This window comes from Prionailurus bengalensis, chromosome X, assembly GCF_016509475.1.
Source record: "Prionailurus bengalensis isolate Pbe53 chromosome X, Fcat_Pben_1.1_paternal_pri, whole genome shotgun sequence".
NCBI classification, from domain to species: Eukaryota; Metazoa; Chordata; class Mammalia; order Carnivora; family Felidae; genus Prionailurus; species Prionailurus bengalensis.
Genome location: NC_057361.1, coordinates 881,853 through 902,244, shown reverse-complemented (window position 1 = coordinate 902,244; position 20,392 = coordinate 881,853). Strand labels below are relative to the sequence as shown.

At 50.5% G+C, this 20,392-nt stretch overlaps 1 protein-coding gene across 1 annotated transcript; it reads left to right on the top strand.

The window, feature by feature from the left end:
* The first annotated feature begins 550 nt into the window (after positions 1–550).
* On the top strand, positions 551–20,167 carry CRLF2 (cytokine receptor like factor 2). The gene is made up of 8 exons (XM_043570337.1): positions 551–664; positions 7,651–7,753; positions 9,207–9,370; positions 10,858–10,991; positions 13,024–13,186; positions 14,378–14,483; positions 16,660–16,744; positions 19,230–20,167. Exons 1-8 carry the CDS (start codon positions 583–585, stop codon positions 19,503–19,505), a joined length of 1,113 nt encoding a protein of 370 aa, XP_043426272.1. The 5' UTR covers positions 551–582; the 3' UTR covers positions 19,506–20,167.
* Positions 20,168–20,392: the final 225 nt, after the last annotated feature.

Here is a 20,392-nt window from a genome sequence, read left to right as displayed (position 1 = left end):
GTGTCTGTGAAAATGCTTGGTAACTGGGGCTGTTTTTGCAAATACAGAAATCACTGTTATTAGTAGTAGAATTGAAGAAAAACATTTTTGAAGGTCATCTCGATCCCCAGTGGGGGGCTTGAACTCATAACCCTGAGACCAAGAAAAAAAAAAAAAGATTCGTCATTCGAATTCTGAAAGTCCCCAGAGTGTGCCCGTTGGGATGCCAGGCTCTTGCCCACGTGGCTGGAGACAGACGGGGAGGGGGCACCAAATGTCTGTGCCTCTGGGTGACCTTGAAGCCTGCTGTCCAGCACCCCTGAGCACAAAGTGGCTGCAGGAGCCCAATCCGCTCAGGATGGTCCTGACCAGCCGGGAAGGCTTGGAGCCCAGCTCGTCAGCGTGGATGTAAGACTGATGTCTCTTTTTGGTCGTGATGTTGGTTTTGTTTTTTTTTTTTTTCTCAAGAGTCATCTTTTTAAGATCCACCCTGCTTCCCGTTGTCATTTCCTTGTTTCTGTTCCACTCTTTAAAAACAGGGTGACCTCTGTGCCTTAGGCATCAGGGCACAGATCCTGCTCACTGCCTCCTCTCTGTCCCAGCATGAGGACAGTCTTCCTGCCCTGTGCAGCGGCCGCCCTGTTTCTGCTGGGACGTGCGACGGCTTCGGGGGACCCGGGACAGGGTGAGCCACCGTGCAGATGCGGTGACATGTGCACACAGAGTGTCCTTGAGTTGAACGTACCCTTCCCTGCCTCCTTCCTTCTTTCTTTTCTTCTTCTTTCTTTCTTTCTTTCTCTTCCTTCCTTCCTTCTCTCTCTTTCTCTTTCTTTCTTATCTTTTTTTTTCTCTTTTGCAACTACGGTGTCTTTTTGTTTTTTGTTTGTAAAAGTAACAAGGAGCATGGACAGTTCTCTGAGTCTTTGAAAACCTGAGTTTCTCTGATGTGAAGGGACACTGTTGTTTTTTCATGTTTATTTATTTATTTTGAGAGAGAGAGAGCAAGAGAGCAGGGGAGGGGCAGAAAGAGGGATAGAGAGAGAGAGAGAGAGAGAGAGAAAATGAGCAGGGGAGGGGCACAGTCAGAGAGAGAGAATCCCAAGCAGGCTCCGCACTGTCAGCACAGAGCCCGAGTCAGGGCTCAAACTCACAAACCCCGAGATCATGACCTGAGCTGAAATCCAGAGCTGATGCATAACCAGCTGAGCCCACCGGGCACCCCACAGAGGGCTCACTATTGACGGTGTTTGAATGGATCAGGCGTGAATGGAAAAATAAATAAATAAATGAGCCCCTGGGTGCCCCACCGAGATTCTGGTGGGGTTTCACGGTTCTTGCTGCCTTCCTGGCAAGAGATCCAAGGGTTTGCTTTCAATTAACGTGTATCTGCTGGTGACGAGAGCAAGTCACCAGAGATCCTCGGACGGACATGAGGGTGTCCCCACCGTGTCAGGCCGTCACAGGTGTGTGTTGTCTGAACCCGTGCCTGCTAGTTTCCAGAACCTTCTTTCCCTGTCCATGCTCATATGTTACAAGCTTTGATAGAAGGGGCCAGGGAGAGAGGGCGGAGAGCCTGGGGGCAGGGGTCCTTCCTTCCCAAACAGGTTGGACTTGATTTTCTAGCCTGGCGGGTGGTGGAGATGGGAGCCCCCCGAGGGCACATCAGGGACTTTTCGGTTCTGAACTGTCACACTGCCTGCTTACGCGCCTGGTTTGCAAGGGTCCGTGGGCACCTGTTTGCTATGGTCTGCTGATGACACACGGGGTTTCCAGCCGGCCCAGGAAGGGGTCCGAGGGAGCCTGGATGGGGGGGTCCCCGGGCTGGCGCTGGTGATTCCCAGACTGTGTGCAGTCAGAGACGGAGTGCAAGTGGGGGAGGGGCAGAGAGAGAGGGAGACGCAGAATCCCAAGCGGGTTCCAGGCTCTGAGCCATCAGCACAGACCCCGATGCGGGGCTCGAACCCACCAACCGTGAGATCAGGACCCGAGCCCAAATCAAGAGTCGGATGCTTAACCGACAGAGCCCCCCAGACACCCTGGGTTTAGACCAGTTGTGGATTCTGACCCGCTTGAAGCACATCCATCAGCAGGTGCCTCTAAGCATCTTTACTGGACAGAGGTGGACAGACAGACCCACTGATGGCTCAGGGTCAAGCTGAACGCACTGAAAGCCTTTCTAGTAACTTCTCAGAAAACACTGACGCTGGTTTTCTTTCTGAAAGGCATCTGTGGTTTGCTCGCCCTTCTTACAAGGGACCTGCCTTCCCCCCGAGTCACTGCAGCTGGAAAAGCCTTCGGAACTAAGTACCGGGAACCCAGGGTGTCCCATCATGAATCTATGGGGACTCAGAAAGCCACGGGGCAGAGAGAGAGAGAGGGACAGAGAGGCGGATGCCCACTGACAGCAGGGAGCTGGACGTGGGGCTCAAACCCATGAACCCTGAAGTCATGATCTGAGCCAAAGTCAGACACTTAGTCCACTGAACCCCCCCCCCCCCCGGGCACCCCCCAGCTTAAAAAAAAAACCTTGGTTCTTTTTGTCACTTAAACTCAAGGTAGTCAACGAATAGTGTCGTATTCGTTTCAGGAGTAGATTCAGACACTTTCCTACTCGACCAACGCGTGGGTGTTGGGTTCGCAGTGGTCTCGTTACTGGAAACCCGAGGGCCCCCAGGAATGGGAAGTGAGCAAGCATTCTAAGTGACATTGCCTACCTTGTGACGCCGTGGTCCCCCCCCCCCCACCGCCCACTGGCCCCATGACCCACTGCTCTGATGGGACCTTGTGTACTCACCCCAGAAATACCCAGGGCTCTTTGGGGGCAGAGTCCCTCTTTGCAGCAAATTCTCGTGATCCATTAATCACCTTTCTGTCTGTATAGAAAACATGATCAGAATCAGAAGAATTCATTGCAACCATTTCTGTCTTTTTTTTTCTTTTTGATAGAATAGGCTTTTAAAAATGTTTATTTATTTTGAGAGAGAGAGAGAGAGAGAGTATGGGAAGGAGGAGACAGAGAGGAAGAGAGAGAATCCCCAGCAGGCCCCAGGCCGTCAGCACAGAGCCTGACCTGGGGAGGGGGGCTCCGTGTCATGAACCATCAGGTCAACCGATGACCTGCCCTGCAAATCAAGAGTTGGACGCTTCACCTACTGAGCCACCCAGGCGCCCCCTTTTCAACCCTTTCTTAGGTTGCTCCCAAGACCAGGTCATGAGGTATCATAGAATTATGTGGTCAGATACAATTTTTACAAAATTAAGTTGCTTATTCTGTTTTAAACAGTTATGGTAAACCGAGGCTCCCGGGGGGCTCATGGGTTGAGCGTCCGACTTCAGCTCAGGTCATGATCTCATGGTGCGTGAGTTCGAGCCCCGTGTCGGGCTCTGTGCTGACAGCTTGGAGCCTGGAGCCTGCTTCCGATTCTGTGTCTCCCTCTGACCCTGCCCCTCCCCCACTCACGGTCTCTCTCTCTCTCTCTCTCTCTCGCTCGCTCTCACTCTCTGAGGAATAAACATTAAAAAAATTAAACAATTATGGTAGACTATATGTAAAAATTTCCATGTTAAGCACTGTATTAAGTACATTTGCATTTTTGTGCAATCATCCCTACCATCCATTTCTAGAATGTTCTCAGCTTCCCAAACTAAAACTCAGTCCCCATGAAACATGGCCTTGCGCCCCCGCCCCATCTCCTGGCCCCACCACCTTGTGCATGAGGGGTCTCCACGGAAGTGTGGATTCTCAGGAACTATTGATGAAGTCTGGAAATCAGTGCCCCAAAGACCTTTGTCTCTCTCTTCCTCACCCCCACCCTCTGGACAGACAGCTTGTGTCACTAGGGCTGTCTGTCTTACAGGTTCTACAGTTTTATATCTTTGCCTCTTGACAGAACCCAATAAATTATCACATCTAGTAAAATTCGCATGTTTTGTGACCAACAGCTGTGGGGTAAAGCACCTTCTCCAAAAAGTTCCTTGTTGCTGAGCCACTGATGTTCAAAGATGGCACCCCTCAGACCACAAGACTCAGGTGGCATTGTTCCGTGGAAATAACAGACTGACCGTGGCCCAGGAGGGTGGGTAATTCCTACAGACGTGTGGGTTCTCCTCACCCTGTCTGGAAAATTTAACCAGAGGCAAAATGGCTGCCCGTCCAGAAGCCTCCTCCACAAAGGAGAAGAACCATCATATGCTAAAATAAACATTCAGCCTCAACGCCGTCTGACTCCCATGCAATCCGTTAAAGAGATTTGCGAAGATGGAAACCCTTTTATAGAGCTGGTGGGCAGAACCCATTACACACGTATTCCGGGGACAAGCGATCACTAGTTCTCCAGTAGGAGCCTCATCGGTACTGTTTGTCATACAAAGTTCTCCCTAAATTCATGGATGTGACCATCTGTGTTGAGCTAACTGGCTTCATCCAATGGAGAAAAGATAGTTTTTTATTTTATTTTATTTTATTTTATTTTATTTTATGGAGAAAAGACAGTTTATTTTATTTTATTTTAAATTATGTTTTAATAATTGGAAGATGCCTTTAAAGTACTCTCAAGAGCCAACGTGAATCACAACCCCAAGATCGAGAATCTCACGCTCCACTGCCTGAACCAGCCAGACGCCCCGTTTATTTTTAACAGGAACAATGAGGTCTTTTATTTTTAAATTTAGATTTGCCCTTACAAGGCACAGGGCAGGGGTGAGGACCACATGCACAAGCAAAGGTTTCCTTTGTACTTTGCAAACCGCACCCGAGCCCTTACAAATGGCTTGCTAATCTCAGGTCCCACTGCCTCAACAGCAGCACTGTGCTGCACGAGAACATTTTGTACGGTCAGCGGGGAGTCTCCCATGGATTCCGTCTCCTCAGAGATGTCTTGCCCACACCCCCGTGTTGAGGACCCCAGACATGTCCCTCACGTACGCTTGACAGGAATGCCTCAGTCCATCCTTGGAAGGAAGCAACAGGGACACAGGGACTACCTTTTCTTTCTCCTTTATTATTATGATTTTTTTACTTTTTAAATTTTTTTAATGTTTATTTTTGAGAGAGATGGGGAGGAGAGGCTCAGAGAGAGAGGGGGAAGCAGGTTGCAGGCTCCGGGCTGTCAGCACAGAGTCCGACGTGGGGCTCAAACCTGTGAACTGTGAGATCATGACCTGAGCCAAAGTCAGATGCCTAACTGAAGTCCCTGTTTCTCCTCCTCGAATCGAGGAAGCTGCCTCCTGTCCCTGCAGCCAACTCATCAGATGAAACCACAAGATCACTTCTGCTTTCCTGCTGGTGGATGGAGCTGTCTGGCTTTATCAATCAGACATTTCCCATGGACGGAGGTCAAAAAATCTAACGTAATGTTTGCTGAGGACTGAGCGGTCAAGTTCCCTCCCTTTCAGAACCTGAAGGTGTTCACCATAAGAAATGGACATTCGTTCCCCTTTGGAAGATCAGGGGTTTCCAGAAGCTAGAACGTCCTTCTCGACCCCTCTCTCTCTCTATTTCTGGGACCGATGCATGAAGGTCAAGATCACCTATAGTGTGATCAGTTACATCAGGAACAATGGCCAGCACAGAACAGAAGTATTCTGCACACTCTGAGCATTAGAAAGGCTTCCTTAAAAACTCAAGGAAAATTCATACCCCTCATTCTGCCTTTGATTTTCAGAGGCTGTGATAGACCCAGAGTCCCATGACGGGAGTTTTCACAGAGAGTCCAACGTGTTTACACGCCTTTGCTTATCAGTTCAGCATGTCTTGCCGGAAGCTTTTTCCACGTGTTGAGCACAGGGCTGGGCACAGTGGGTGATGTGATGTCATCAACCAGATTGGAAAAAGAAAACTAGAATAAGTAGAATAGCTGTGTTGATTAATGGAAGCCAGATTGCCAACATGCAGGACATTGAAAGACAGACTACGCAGATGGCCAATGGCCAAATGATCTACGAAAACAGAGCTCTGATATGCAACCTGGACAACCTGTCCAGGAAACCAGCCCCTCGAGTCAATATCTGACGACTTCCCTAAATTGCATCCACGCTTCCAACTCAGAACCAATCAGAGAAAGCCACATAAGCTCCTCCAGTCAATCACATGGTACAGCAAGCTTTCAACAAACCTCTTCTGCTTGTTCTCATTCGGGTGGTCTTTGTTCGTTTCCACAGTGTAGACAGTCATTGGGCCATTGTGTGAGAATATTGGTAGGAGCTCCTGAGGGACACATTAGTGAAACACAAGATTGGATTTGGATTGCTGTGGGGCCACAGTGAGAGAAAATGGTTAATTCTGGACCACGAGGTGGGATGTGACCCCATGAGCGTTCATCAGGCCAAACTATCCAGCCCAGAGATGTCAGAGCTGAGCACACAGCGATACCACCAGGACATGTATTTGCCTCCTGCTTGAGGGGTGGGGATGGGGGCTGAACCCAGAACTGAATGTGGAGTGGGAGTCCCTGACCTGGGGACTTCCAGACTCTCTTTCTCAGCATTTGTGGACATGTTTCTGTTCACCTTCCTCTCAGTCACAACCTGCTGGGTGCTAGAAATGTGTCCTTTGATCCATCCATCCATCCATCTATCCATCCATCTTTATATCTATCTATGTATCTATCCACCCATCAATCATCTTTCCATCCATCCATCCAACCATCAGTTATCTATCTACCTACATATCCATCCCCTATCCATTTATCTATCTATCTATCTATCTATCTATCTATCTAACCATCCATCCATCATGTCTGTCTATCTATCTATCTATCTATCTATCTATCTATTCTCTATCCACTTTAACCCAACCCAACACCACTGAGGTCATGCTAGTCTTCCTTATTCCCCAAATTGTTACTCCCTTCTCTGACATTTGGAAAGTTCCCCGTTGTAACACGCAGGATCAGTGCATATTTTCCCGATGCTAGAATACACCCACTAACCACTTTCACAATGACTAACCCAGACATCTGTGAGCATCAAAACTGCATAAGCTTAAGTAACTTTAAAAGCCAAGACCAAAGGACTCACTTGTCTGTAAACTTTTTCTCAACTTGTCATGTGTGCTGTTCCAAGAGAGACAGTGAGTTCGCTGGTGTCTAATGCCCTTCGTGTGACTACAAAAGATGATGTCATCAGACACATGGTTGACACTCCATAGGTGCTGTTCACTTTAATAATGGCCATTATCTCTTGTGAACATCACAAGAAAGGTAGCTATAATATTTTTTTTAATGTTTATTTTTGAGAGAGAGAGAGAGAGAGAGGGGAGAGAGAGAGGGAGAGGGAGACGGAGAGGAAGAGAGAGAGAGGGAGACACAGAATCTGAAGCAGGCTCCAGGCTCTGAGCTGTCAGCACAGAGCCTGATGAAGGGCTCGAACCCATGAACTGTGAGATCATGACCTGAACCAAAGTTGGAGGCTCAACCGACTGAGCCACCCAGGCGTCCCTGGGTAGCTGTAGCCTTGCTGCTGACGTTTGCTTCTATCCTGAGCAACCTTTATCTATCCTGCCACTCTTACTGATATAATTAATGCTTGGCTTGTTTCAGACAATCGTGATTCTATCTGTCCCTTTAAAGCACTCAACTATCCTTATGACAAATGTGCTGATGTCCTTTTACAAACCTCCAACCGTTTTCAGCATTGCCTCAAAAGACACCCTATTTGTCTCTTTTCACCCAGAACCAGTCCTGCAGGTTCGGATTATCAACTTTAACTTTGAGACTGTGCGGGTCACATGGAGCCCGAGACGATACTCGGGGACAAATCTGACTTTCGTCTACAAGTAAGTGCTCTCGGGACAGGGAAACCGTGCTCTGAGCTCAAATATGTCTCCCTCTGAGACGCCAACAGTTGGGAGGCAGACATAGCGAATGTGGGAAGAGTCAGAACGTGCACGTGTGAATGTCTGTGGCCGGTCTAGCCTCGAGCCCTCACCGTGACTGCAACCAAAGATCCCCGAGACGTGGAACCGAGTGATGACTGAGTCACGCTCAAAACCACCTAGATTCTGACCGACACAGACACAACTTTCCTTGAGTTGCAGCCATGGCAAAGGTGAACCTTGTGGGATTTTTCACACGAGATTAGCGACAGCCACCTTCTGAAAATGTGTGTCCCTATCACGGGCTTATGTGTGTCACTCGCTCCAACACAGGAGGATAGATGAGGAAGCAAAGGATTCTCCAATTAGTTGAGTCTCAGTTCTGTGAAGGGGAGGTGTTTGGTGTGTGATTGATTCTTCGCAGTTTGGAACAATAAGAGATCAATGGGAAAGTGTAGGCAGGAGCTGTGTTTTAAGGTGAATTGGGGTGATAAATGAGACTCAAGAAGAAAAAGGCGCTGGGATTCCTAGGCACTCACACAGCTAAGTCACTTGAGTATCAGTTTGTTATCAAGGGCGTCGTTGATCTGGCCACTGCCTGGGCCTAACATTGCAGGATACCTGAGACACATCTTCAGTCTTGCTACGTCCCTCCCCAAGTGCCTCCTCAAGTCAGGGGCATGGTTACCATGCAAGTTAAACTGTACTTTTATTAGTTTTCTGGGGGCAGTTGTGACAAAGTATTGGAAATTGTGCAGCTTAGAACAGCAGAAATTCATGCTTTCCCAGATCTGGAGACCAGAAGTCCGAGATCCAGTGTGGGCAGGGCTGCTGAGGTCCAGGAGTGACAGGGCCGCTGAGAATGGGGTGGGGGGGGGCAGGACCACTGAGATCCAAGAGGGTCATGGTCATAGTCCTTCCAGAGGCTCCGGGGGAGCGTCCTTCCTGCCTCTTCCAGCTTCTGAGTCCTCAGGTGTCTCTTGGTTAATGTCCCTCCCATGTCTGCCTATGTCTTCATGTGGCTTCTGCTCCCTGTCTGTGTCCGTTCCCTTGTGTTTCTTACACGGATTCCTCCATTGACTCTAGGAGACACTCTCATGCCTGATGATCTTACGTCCAGACCTTTTCATCACGTCGACACTGACTGTATTTCCCAATCCGATGCCATTCACAGATTCCAGGGATTAGTCCACGGACATGTTTTTGCAAAGCCCGCATGCAGCCCAGTCCAGGAGACATTCAAGGGGCCTCACCTTTCGAGAGAAGGGACGCTTTTCTGTTCCGATCGTTCTTGCTGTGCTTGTAGGAAAGAGTCCTCGTCCTTGTAAAGAATAAACACCACTTGCCGTCGACGTGCCAAGGTGCTATTTTCACAGGCTGTCTCCGGCTGACGCGTTCTGTTTTGTAATTGCAGGTTGAGTAGCGATGAGGCCAGTCGCCCATGCTGCAACTACATCGTTCACGAAAGCCACACTGCCGGCTGCCTCCTGGAGGCAAGAAAGGACGAAATTCTGTGCTTTTCCCTTGGGAATGGAACGGATATCCTTTTCCGAAAGTGCGAGTGGATAAGCGCGTACCGTAAGTACCCAAAAAGAAGTCAGTGCCACGTGCTGCTTTCCTCCTCCAATGGAGAAGAGACTGGCCATCTACAAAGTCTCTCTTATCACACACACCGGGCAGGGATGCGGCCACACTGAGCAGGGGACCCCGGGGGACCCCGTGGAGGCTGTGAGGTGGGACACCAACCCCAAGATGTGGCATGCCCCCTGGCCCCCAGCAGAGACAGAGAGAAACGCCCTCTCTCCCTCGATAGCACCCCATGGGTTTTAATCAGCTGCCTCCAGGGTTGGCCGTCGATCTCGGGTTACAAAACAGTACAAATAGGATGAAACCCTCTTTCCAAAATGTTTATTCTTTACTCTAGATTTCTGTAAGGTAGCGGTGGTTTTTTTTTTCTTTTTTTTCTGTTTTTTGATGGATGGAATGTCACCGTCTATCTCAGCCCGTGACGAGGGCTATGGACTCCTTACGCATAAAATCAGTCATGGGCTCTGTAGCAGCTTCCAAGGGCGGCCATAACAAATTACCAGAAACTGGGCAGCTTAATACAACTACACCGGCCATTGGATTCAGGGCCACCCTCATCCACGATGACTTCATCCTACCTTGGTGAAATCGTCAAAGACCTTATTTACTAATAAAGCCACATTCTCAGGTGCCAGAGATTAGGACTTGGACGTTCTTGTGGGGGGAGGCCGTTTGACCCACCCCAGTGTCCCTTTGGTACAGGACAAGCTGACTGGGAAGGAGTCTCATGTGACGTTTCCCATGTTCAGTCTTCATTTCGGTTTGCTGGACTGACGGTAACCAAGGACCACAAAACAAGTGGCTCAAAACCAGAGCAATGTACCCTCCCACACTTCCAAAGACCCCGGCGTGTGAAATCAAGGCTAGCTCCTTCTGGAGGCTGTGGGGGAGAATCTGTTCCATGCTTGTCTCTTGGCTTCTGGTGGCTTTCTGGTGACCATTGGTGTCCCTTCGTTTGTAGAGACATCAGCCCCATCTATCCTTCTATGGTCACAGGCCCAGAGGTATATCATCTATGTGTGTTCACACGCCCTTCTCCCTCTGTGTGTCTGTGTCCTCGTATGAGGACACCAATGATATAGGATCAGAACCCACCCTACTCCACTAACCCCCGTCTTATCTTTAATAATTACACCTCTAATGATTCCATTTTGAAACACAGTCGTATTGTGAGATATTGGAGGGCGTTAGGACTTTAACACATCCTTTTTTTAGGGGCACACTCTGATTCCCATAACAGATAATTAAGAACTTTTCACACAATTTCGAAGAGTTCCTTCTGTGACCCACACACAGGTCCTTGACGCTCTGGTTAAAACCTCTGCGATAGATAACCCCTCAATCCCATAAGGTATTTACGGAAGGATTCATGCGGGCAGAAAAACGTGAATCTAAGCAAACTTACCCCTATAATGTTAGCAATGTGGAATCTTTGTCTTCCTAGAGGTGGTGGTCATTCTGTTGTCTCTCCTTCTCAGTGAAACCCAGCTCCCCAGAAGATTTGAGTTTCCGCTGGCATGAAGACGCTGTGACGGTCACCTGTTCTGACCTGCCCTATAAGCGTCTTCTCTACGAAATCCAATACAAGAGCATATTCGACACGGAGTGGCAGGTGAGTGGGGGTGGCATCTTCTCAGGGCGAGTGTGAGCGAGAATCCCCAAGTGGTAACTGAGAGAGACATGGAGAGACTCAGAGACGTGTGTTGACATTTATTTTAAGGAAGTGCTTCTGGGATTATAGGGTCAGGCGAGTCTCAGGCCAGCAGGCTGGAAACCCAGACAGGTTTCCATTATGGTCTTGAGACCGAATTTCCTCTTCTCTGGGAAACTCCAGTCTGTCCTCTCAAGGCTTTCAACTGATTGAGTGAGGCTCACCCACCTTATGGAGTGATCTAAAGTCGGCTGACTAAAAACACAGTAACACCTAGGCTGACATATGACTAAAAACGTGGATGCCAAATGTGGCCAGATTCACAAATAAAATTCATCACCATCACACCCTGCCAGTAACACCCTGGTTGCCACCCACCCCTGTTTGTATGCCTTGTAAACATATGGGAACCCTTTCTGGTTCTGAGTATATGAGCACAGTCTATGGAATAAATTAAAATTACGTGACTATGAATGACCCAGTGGCTCACAGCTATCTTCCAATAATCAGATGGCTACCGTGTAGGCAAGGGATTAAGTTCTTCGCAAAAGGGGAATGGGAGCCAATGGGAGAAATCTGCAGACAGCAAATGGAATCACCTGCAACCAGGTGCAGGGAGGTGCCCATCAGTGAAGGCCCCCAAGTCTGAAGTTGGATTGGAGGGGCTCTCCTACAGGACAGCACATGTGGTTAAGCAACGTGGACTCTGAGTTACCTGCCACTCTCAGGAGTCAATGATTCCATACTTCTTCAAGTACACCTGTGTTCACTGATCTCTGCAGACTTGGATAGTGAGGTCGACCAGAAGCACCATATCCCATGGCCCCATCCAGGGAGTAGGGGGAGAGAAGGCAGGGTGAGTATTACTGAACATCTCAGCCCAGGACACTCGATGTCTGCCATCCCTAGGGGGGATGGGAAGGGCTGCCTTCAACATTCATTTAAGATATACTTACTGAGTGTCTACTAAATCCCATGCAATGAGGGCACAGAAGGAGCACGTAGCTAGGGCAACTTGGGAAGAGAAATGCAACAGTAAGGATAAAAGTGAGAATACACTGTATTGAGAGGATCATCGTAAGGCAGTTGTATGGACTAGAAGCTGCAGGGAGCCTATCAAAAAAGAGAAAAACTGACCTACTGCTGGTCTGGTAGAACGGAACCACTGAAATGAAATTTGATGAAACTCATCAAAGAAACACATGTCTCAGTAATAGGTGGGTATTGGAGTTTATCTGAAGAACATGCTAGTAACACACAATGTGTCCTGATCAACGATATTGAGTGTTAACAGACTTGAAGGGTATATAAGTTGCCCAATTCTCATCTATTGAGCCCCTTTTTAGAGACTGATTATAAGGAAAGAATTGAAAATGGGGATGAGGTTTTATTCACAAAGACGTCTATTGAAATGTCTGAAATAAATACAAAGCATTGGAGGCCACCTATATGACACACAATAGAAAGATAGTCAAATAAATTATGGCACATCTATATGATCAAATATGTAAGAGCCACCAAAGGCTTTTTAGTGACAAGAAGTGATATTTAGTGATAAAAAGTGACATTTAGTGGTACAAGCGATGTGTAATGACTGTTAAGTGATTATATCATGGAGATAGAATGAAAGGTTTTTACGGTTTTTTGGTTGAGTGTTTGTGTGTGTGTATGTTTTCTAAAGTCTCCAAAGTAAGTATGAGTCACTTTTGGATTCTTACAAAAAATTAGTTTTGTTTTTACAAAGAATAAGTTTTCACTGAGTAATCTTTAAAAGCATCTGTGGGAGTATGTGTTCCAAAGGGTTGTTTCTTCTTGGAGAGGAGTGGGGAGAGATGGTTGCTGCATTTGTCTCTGCCGTTGCTTTAGCTAGGCAGGCAGAGGAATTGCAACAACAATATGAATGCTGAAAAGCAGGCGTCTTATGTGAGTCTCTCACACGAGGGTAAAGAGTTGGGCTAAGGCAGTGATCACTGTCTTTGCTTTCTTTCTCCAGTCAAAGGAGGGCGAAACCTGCAATGTTACGATGCAAGGCTTGGATTCTGAGAAATGTTATTTCTTCCGGGCCAGAGTCAAAACACTGGAGTCCAGCTACGGCTCTGACACTTACCCAAGTGACTGGTCCAAGGTGACACACCAGCAGAGGGGCGAGCTGAGAGGTGAGGCTTGCTACACAGCAGTGCACGGGCCAGCAGCCTGTCTTTTGGGGAGAGTGGAATGGGGGCACCTGAAAACACGAATGACCTCACTGCCTACTTCAGAGTTCAGTTTGAAAGTGAGGGCCCTTCTTGTTTCTCTCTCTAGGCTCCCTACCTCATTGGGTAATTTCATTTTTATTTGTATTAACAGCAACAATAATAACACGTACTACTTATGAATGTTACATTGATCTAGGCATAGATTATAGCTATATACATAAATAGATGATAGATAAATTGACATTGATAGGTAAATAAAAGACAGTTGATAGATAAGTAGATAGATAGATAGATAGATACATACATACATACATATGATGGTTGGAAGGATGGATGGGTGGATGGGTAGATAGATAGATACATAGATACATAGATACATAGATATGATGGATGGATGGATGGATGGATGGATGGATAGATAGATGGATAGATAGATAGATAGATAGATAGATAGATATGATGGATGGACAGACAGATGATAGATACATAGATACATAGATACATAGATATGATGGATGGATGGATGGATGGATGGACGAATGGATAGATGGATGGATGGATAGATAGATAGATAGATAGATAGATAGATAGAATGGATGGATAGATGATAGATAGATAGATAGATAGATACATACATACATACATAGGTAGATATGATGGATGGATGGATGGATGGATGGATGGATAGATACATAGATACATAGATACATACATATGATGGATGGAGGGATGAATGGATAGATAGATGGATAGAGAGATAGATAGATAGATAGATATAATGGATGGATGGATGGATGGATGGATAGATATATAGATAGATAGATGATAGATACATAGATACATAGATACATAGATACGTAGATATGATGGATGGATGGATGGATGGATGGATGGACAGACAAATGATAGCCAAAAGTAAGCCTCAGTATCCTCAATGCCCCCCGCCCCCCCTTGGCAATGCAGGTACTTGAGGGCAGTGTGTTGACTCCTACGGTGGCTGTCCAGAGACACCGTCTCCCTTTCCAGAATATTTCCCACTGAAATCAAGATTTTCTGACCCTGCCATTTATAAGGGCAGAAAAGTAGAGGGTGGGGGTTGGAGCCTGACCAATCGTGTTGAACACTCACAGTGCTCGTTCTGTTTTGCTTCAGATTCATGCCGGGAGAAAAAGCTTTTCCCCAAATTTATTTTAATTTGTGGTATGATTGCCTTGCTGACCGTGTCCCTTCTCCTTCTGTCTTTATGGAAAGTACGGAGGTAAGGATGACCCTTTTTTTTTTTTTTAAGTTTGTTTATTTAATTTGAGGGAGAGCAAGCACGGGTGGGAGAGAGACAGAGAGAGGAGAGAGAGAGAGAAAGAGAGAGAGAGAGAGAATGCAAAGCAGGCTCTGAACTCCTCGCTGAGCCCGATACGAGGCTCAATCCCAGGACCAAGAGATCATGACCGGAGCCGAAATCAAGAGCTGAGCCCAGACGTTGCACTGTGACGTTTACAGGTGCAGGTGCCCCGGGGGGGTGGGGGCGGGTGCCTTCCTTGCTTCTTAGGATGAGGTTTCCATAGCAACAGCTGGGGGTCACGCGTAGAGGAAGATGTAGAACGGCCCCGGAGCACTGAGGCCAGGTCTGTGCCGGGGGGTGGGTGGCACAACTCTGGAGGGTCCCCTCGGAACGTGCTACGGGGCAGAGACGCTGTGTCTAATTCTTGTGGGTGGCACATGACCTTTCCACCCAATCGCTTCTGTTTTCCCAGCTTGAGTCGCTGATGTCCAAACACTTCTCTACCAGTGATGTGCTTGGGGTTTTATTGACTAATTAATATATTTTTTTTAACATTTATTTATTGCTGAGACACAGAGAGACAGAGCATGAGCAGGGGAGGGGCAGAGAGAGAGGGAGACACAGAATCCGAAGCAGGCTCCAGGCTCCGAGCTGTCAGTGCAGAGCCTGATGCAGGGGTTGAACTCATGAACCGTGAGATCGTGACGTGAGCCAAAGTCGGACGCTTAACTGACGGAGCCACCCAGGCGCCCCTGTTTGGTGTTTTAAATACAGACCTGGAATCACCCCCGAGGAAAGTTAGGGTCTCACTTCCTGGAGCACATTAACACTTGGCAGTATTTTCAGTACGTGTGCTGCCGAAGCGAGCACAACACTTGGCAGTATTTTCAAGGGGAGCCCCTACTTGCAGTGAGGAGTAAAAAGTCAACTGTACTGGTATCTTAGGGTTCCTGTAACAAAGGAGCAAACAAGGAGAGGCTCCCACCACAGACATCTATCCCGTCTCAGTTCTGGAGGCTGGGAGGCTGAGATCCAGGCAGGGCTGAGGCTCGGGGTGTGAGATCCAGGCAGGTCTGAGTCTGGGGGTCTGAGTTCCAGGCAGGGTTGAGGCCAGGAGTATGAGATCCAGGCAGGGCCGAGGTTGGGAGTCTGAGATCCAGGAGGGGCTGAGCCTGGGAGTCTGAGATCGAGGAGGGGCTGAGGCTGGATGGGTCTGAGATCCAGGGGGGGCTGCGGTTGGGAGTGTGCAGTCCAGGCAGGGCTGGAGGTCTAGAATCTGAGATCCAGGCAGGGCTGAAGCTTGGAGGTTGAGGTCCAGACAGGTCTGAGCCTGGGAGGCTCGATCCAAGCAGGGCTGGAGGCTGGGGGTCTGAGATCCAGGTGGGGTCGAGGCTGGGAGGCTGAGATCCAGGTGTGGTCACAGTTGGTTTCTCCCATGGTCTGTCTCCTTAGCATGTCAATCCCATCCTCTTCTGGTGTCCCTTCTGTCTGTGAGCACACCCATCCTTGTAATTGGTCTCTCTTTTTATAAAGCCACCAGTCATGTTAGATTAGGGTCATATCACATTACAACCTCTTAATTTCAGTGTCTGAGGGCCTGTGAATTAAAGTGACCAAAGGCAGGTTAACAGGAGAAAAGGCATATGTACTGATGGTATGATTTTCCGTGCACGCGGGATTCCCTGGGAGGAAATGAACACGCGGAGCAGCAGTTTGTCTGGGGAGCGCAGACACGACTTTAACAAGGGGCTTGTGCACTAGCGGGTAGGCAGAGGCCAAGGCGTCCAGGAGCTCTAGGGCGGAAATTGTGGGAAGGAGACTAGAACATGAACAGAGCAAATTCATGGCGAGAAAGGTCGTGTGTGTGGAAATTTGTTGCTGATAAAACTGGTCCTCTTCCTGGTGAAAAGTGGGGGTGGGGGGCTCTTTTACAAATGAAAATTTCCGTTGCAACCTGGGAAAGCGTGCCTCAGACTTTAGGCAGGTGGGGAAGGGCAGGCGGCTCCCCAGTGTCTCCTGGGTCTTAACTGCCACCAGGCCCCCTATTAGGACTGTTTCCACCAGTCAGTGCGTTCGTGGCCTTGAGGGAAACCGTGGTCCTGGGGTCACACGCCGCCCGCCCGCCCGCCTGACCAGGTCTCCTTGTGTGTTTCAGACTTCACAAGTGCCTCATGCCCAGCGTGCCCGATCCCAAGCTCACCTTCCCTGGGCTCTTTGAACTGCACCGGGGTAACTTCCAGGTAACTGCCCTCCCCCCCCCGTTTGTCTCCAAGCTCCTGCCCTGTTCCAAGCCCTGCTTGCTCACGCACACGAGGTGCAGGCAGGCTCTCAGAGGGCGGCCTCTGCTCCAATCGGCCCCGGAGATCTGTGCCCTCTCGGGATTTTCCAGCCCAATCGACCCTCTGATCTCCCCAGGAAGTTGTGCTGTGAATATGTTACCTCTGAAAACAAACCATAGACTTCCGCTTTTAAAACGGTTTACAGCCGTTACTTCATTCACTTGAGAGAGGTTGGTGGGGCTATGAGTGGGAGCTGCTGGGAATTGGGGGGAGGGGAGCAGCCCCCACCCTGGGGAGCCCAACACCAGTGGCTTGCCTTGTGCAGCACTTTCCCGGCACGGCCCCCAAGCAAGAGGCTTCAAACAACACAAACAAATCACCTCCTGTCTCCCAGTTCTGCAGACCAGAGGCTGAGACCCAGGCAGGGTGGGGCTGCTGAGATCCAGGCAGGGCAGGACCACTGAGTTTCAGGGGAGGCAGGACCCCTGAGATCCAGAAGGGACAGGGCCGCTGAGGTCCAGGAGGGGCAGGGCCACTGAGATCCAGGCAGGGCAGGGCTGCTGACATCCAGGCAGGGCAGGGCCACTGAGATCCAGGCGGGGCAGGGCTGCTGAGATCCAGGCAGGGCAGGGCTGCTGACATCCAGGCAGGGCAGGGCCACTGAGATCCAGGCAGGGCAGGGCTGCTGACATCCAGGCAGGGCAGGGCCACTGAGATCCAGGCGGGGCAGGGCTGCTGACATCCAGGCAGGGCAGGGCCACTGAGATCCAGGCGGGGCAGGGCTGCTGAGATCCAGGCAGGGCAGGGCTGCTGACATCCAGGCAGGGCAGGGCCACTGAGATCCAGGCAGGGCAGGGCTGCTGACATCCAGGCAGGGCAGGGCCACTGAGATCCAGGCGGGGCAGGGCTGCTGACATCCAGGCAGGGCAGGGCCACTGAGATCCAGGCGGGGCAGGGCTGCTGAGATCCAGGCAGGGCAGGGCTGCTGACATCCAGGCAGGGAAGAGCCACTGAGATCTAGGTGGGGCAGGGCCACTGAGATCCAGGCAGGGCAGGGCCACTGAGACCCAGGAGGGGCAGGGCCGCTGAGATCCAGGAGGGTCAGGGCTGCTGAGACCCAGGCAGGGAAGGGCCGCTGAGATCCAGGCAGGGCAGGGCCACTGAGATCCAGGAGGGGCAGGGCCACTGCGACCCAGGCAGGGCAGGGCCACTGAGATCCAGGCAGGGCTGTGCTGCCTCCAGAGTCTCCAGGGAGGGTCCTTCCTGCCTCTTCCAGCTTCTGGGGCTCGAGGCGCCCCTGGGCTTGTGGCCGCGTCCCTCCCGTCTCTGCCTCCGGCTTCACAGGGCCTCTCCTCTGTGTCTGTGTGTCCTCTTGTGTCTCTTACAAGGACACCTGTCATTGGCTTAGGGCCCCCCTGATCCCGGATGGGCTCTTGTCAGATCCTTCCCTTCATCCTATCTGCAAAGACCCTGTTTCCCAAACAAGCTTCTGTATGGAGGCTGTGGGACTTCCACCTCCTCGAGGAGGAAGCTGAATTTCCAAACCCCTTAGATACAAGGGAGGAAGAACACAGCAGGGGAAACCTCGTCCTCCACCCCTTACTTTCTGTGTCCATAACCTGCCAGTGAAATGCACAAAAGACAGATGAGCAGCAGACAAAGTTTGTTTCGTGTGCACATGACTCTGGGGCGTCCCAGAAAAGAAGCGTAAGCCCCAAAGAGTTGCTGAGACCCGCGGGCTCCCACGGTGTTTTGGCCAAGCGTGATCAATTGTGCAGAGGTGACAGGGCAGAGAAGGGTGGGCGGGCGGGCCTGTGGCTGGCAGGCGAGGGAAGAGGAGTAGAAGATGTGTTGGCGAATAGGGCGGGTTGAGTAAGCTGCGCTATTTGGACTTGAGCTTCGGGGGTGAGCAGGGCTGTGCTGCAGTTGTAAGGTCACCGTTCATTGGTTTTCGAGAGAGAGTCAGAGCGTGCACGGGGGAGGGGCAGAGAGAGAGGGAGACACAGAATCCGAAGCAGGTTCCGGGCTCCGAGCCGTCAGCGCAGAGCCTGATGCAGGGGTTGAACCCACAGGGATCCGTGTGGCACATTCTGCCGACTGAGCCAGCCAGGCCCCCCCGACGACAAGACCCCGCGAGACCCACAAACAGAATCAAGTTCCAGAAGCGCCACCATGAAAGTCCTGTTTCCTGTCCTAACACTTGAAAAGAGACGCACAGGGTTTAGAAACAGCCTCTGAGGCTGATGATGAGGGGCGGGTCTAAAAGCACCGTGGGCAGAGCTCAAAGATGCCAAACACGAACGAGAGGGTTTTGTGTTCCCCTGGGCTCCGCGTGTGCGCCCCAGGGAGGCTGGCCGGGGCCCTGGGATGCTCGGCCACAGGACCCTTGCACCAGCCCCCAGGCATTTCCTCGCGCTCAAGATGCACTGTTTTATTATTCCCGCAGGAGTGGATCAAGGATACACAGAACGTGTCCCACGTGGCCAAGACGGAGGCCACAGAGCAGGAGTGTGTCCCTGAAGAGACCCTCGTTGTCCAGCTACAGAAGGCCGAGGCCGAGATGCCCATCGTGACGACCGGCCCGTTGTGCCCTCCAACGGAGGGGGAAGAGGCCTCCGGGGACGCCAGCCCGGTCGCGTGCCAGCCCCCACAAGGGGGCGAGGTGGTCTCTCTGGGGGGCTTCACGTTTGTGATGACTGACAACTCATACATGCTGTTATGAGGGGGTGCTAATTCAAAACCCAACATTGGGGCCTGCATTGACATTGTAGCATCTGAGGGACTCAGTACGACCACCAAGGGAACACCAACTATGCCAGCGTGTGTGACGGGGGTGGGGGGCTCACTGAGGACCCTAACCGCCCAGCCAGGGCACTCCGTGTGTCAGCTTTCCCCCCACGCTTGGTGGACGGGACTCCGTCTGTCGAGTGCTTGTTGTTTCCAGCTCACATGTGCCTGCGGCTGATGGTTTCCCATCCATCGCGAAGGACGCTGGCCAGGGCTCCCTGACGTCATCTCCCTCCGTGCACGTCGCCCGCGTGCTGTTCCGACAACATTTACCGTCCCGGGCACTTTGCGAGCCCTTTTGTTACGCAGCACACATGCCCCGCGAGCAAGCCACTCCGCTCCCGGGTAGGAAAGGAAGCCTGCTTTACGGATGCGAACGAGCCACGCGGCACCTGCTCTCACACGCGAAAACACCCACTTGGCAACGACAGGACCGCGTTCTCCAGCAGAGTCCGTTTCTGTGGGCGTCCACACGCATGGCGTTGAGTCCGGATGCCTGTGGACCTTCGACCGGATCCATCCTGCCCTTGAGGACATAACGTGTTTTTCTTTTGTAATGGAAATAAAGGAAGGTTTATCGCCTGGGCTTCAACTGCATAGATTATCGAGATCTTGGTTCTTTGGGCTGGTGGTGAGTCTAGCTTGTCTGTCTGGGGTCTCTGCAGTAAATAAGTTTGGAGCTCGTGTGTGTGTGTGTGTGTGTGTGTGTGTGTGTGTGTTGGGGAAAACCTCTTTCCCACCCACCCCGAAAACCCTCCACGGATGCAAAGAAGAGTTTTATCACAGAGCCTGCAGGAAACCACCTCACAGGCAACCCGCCCA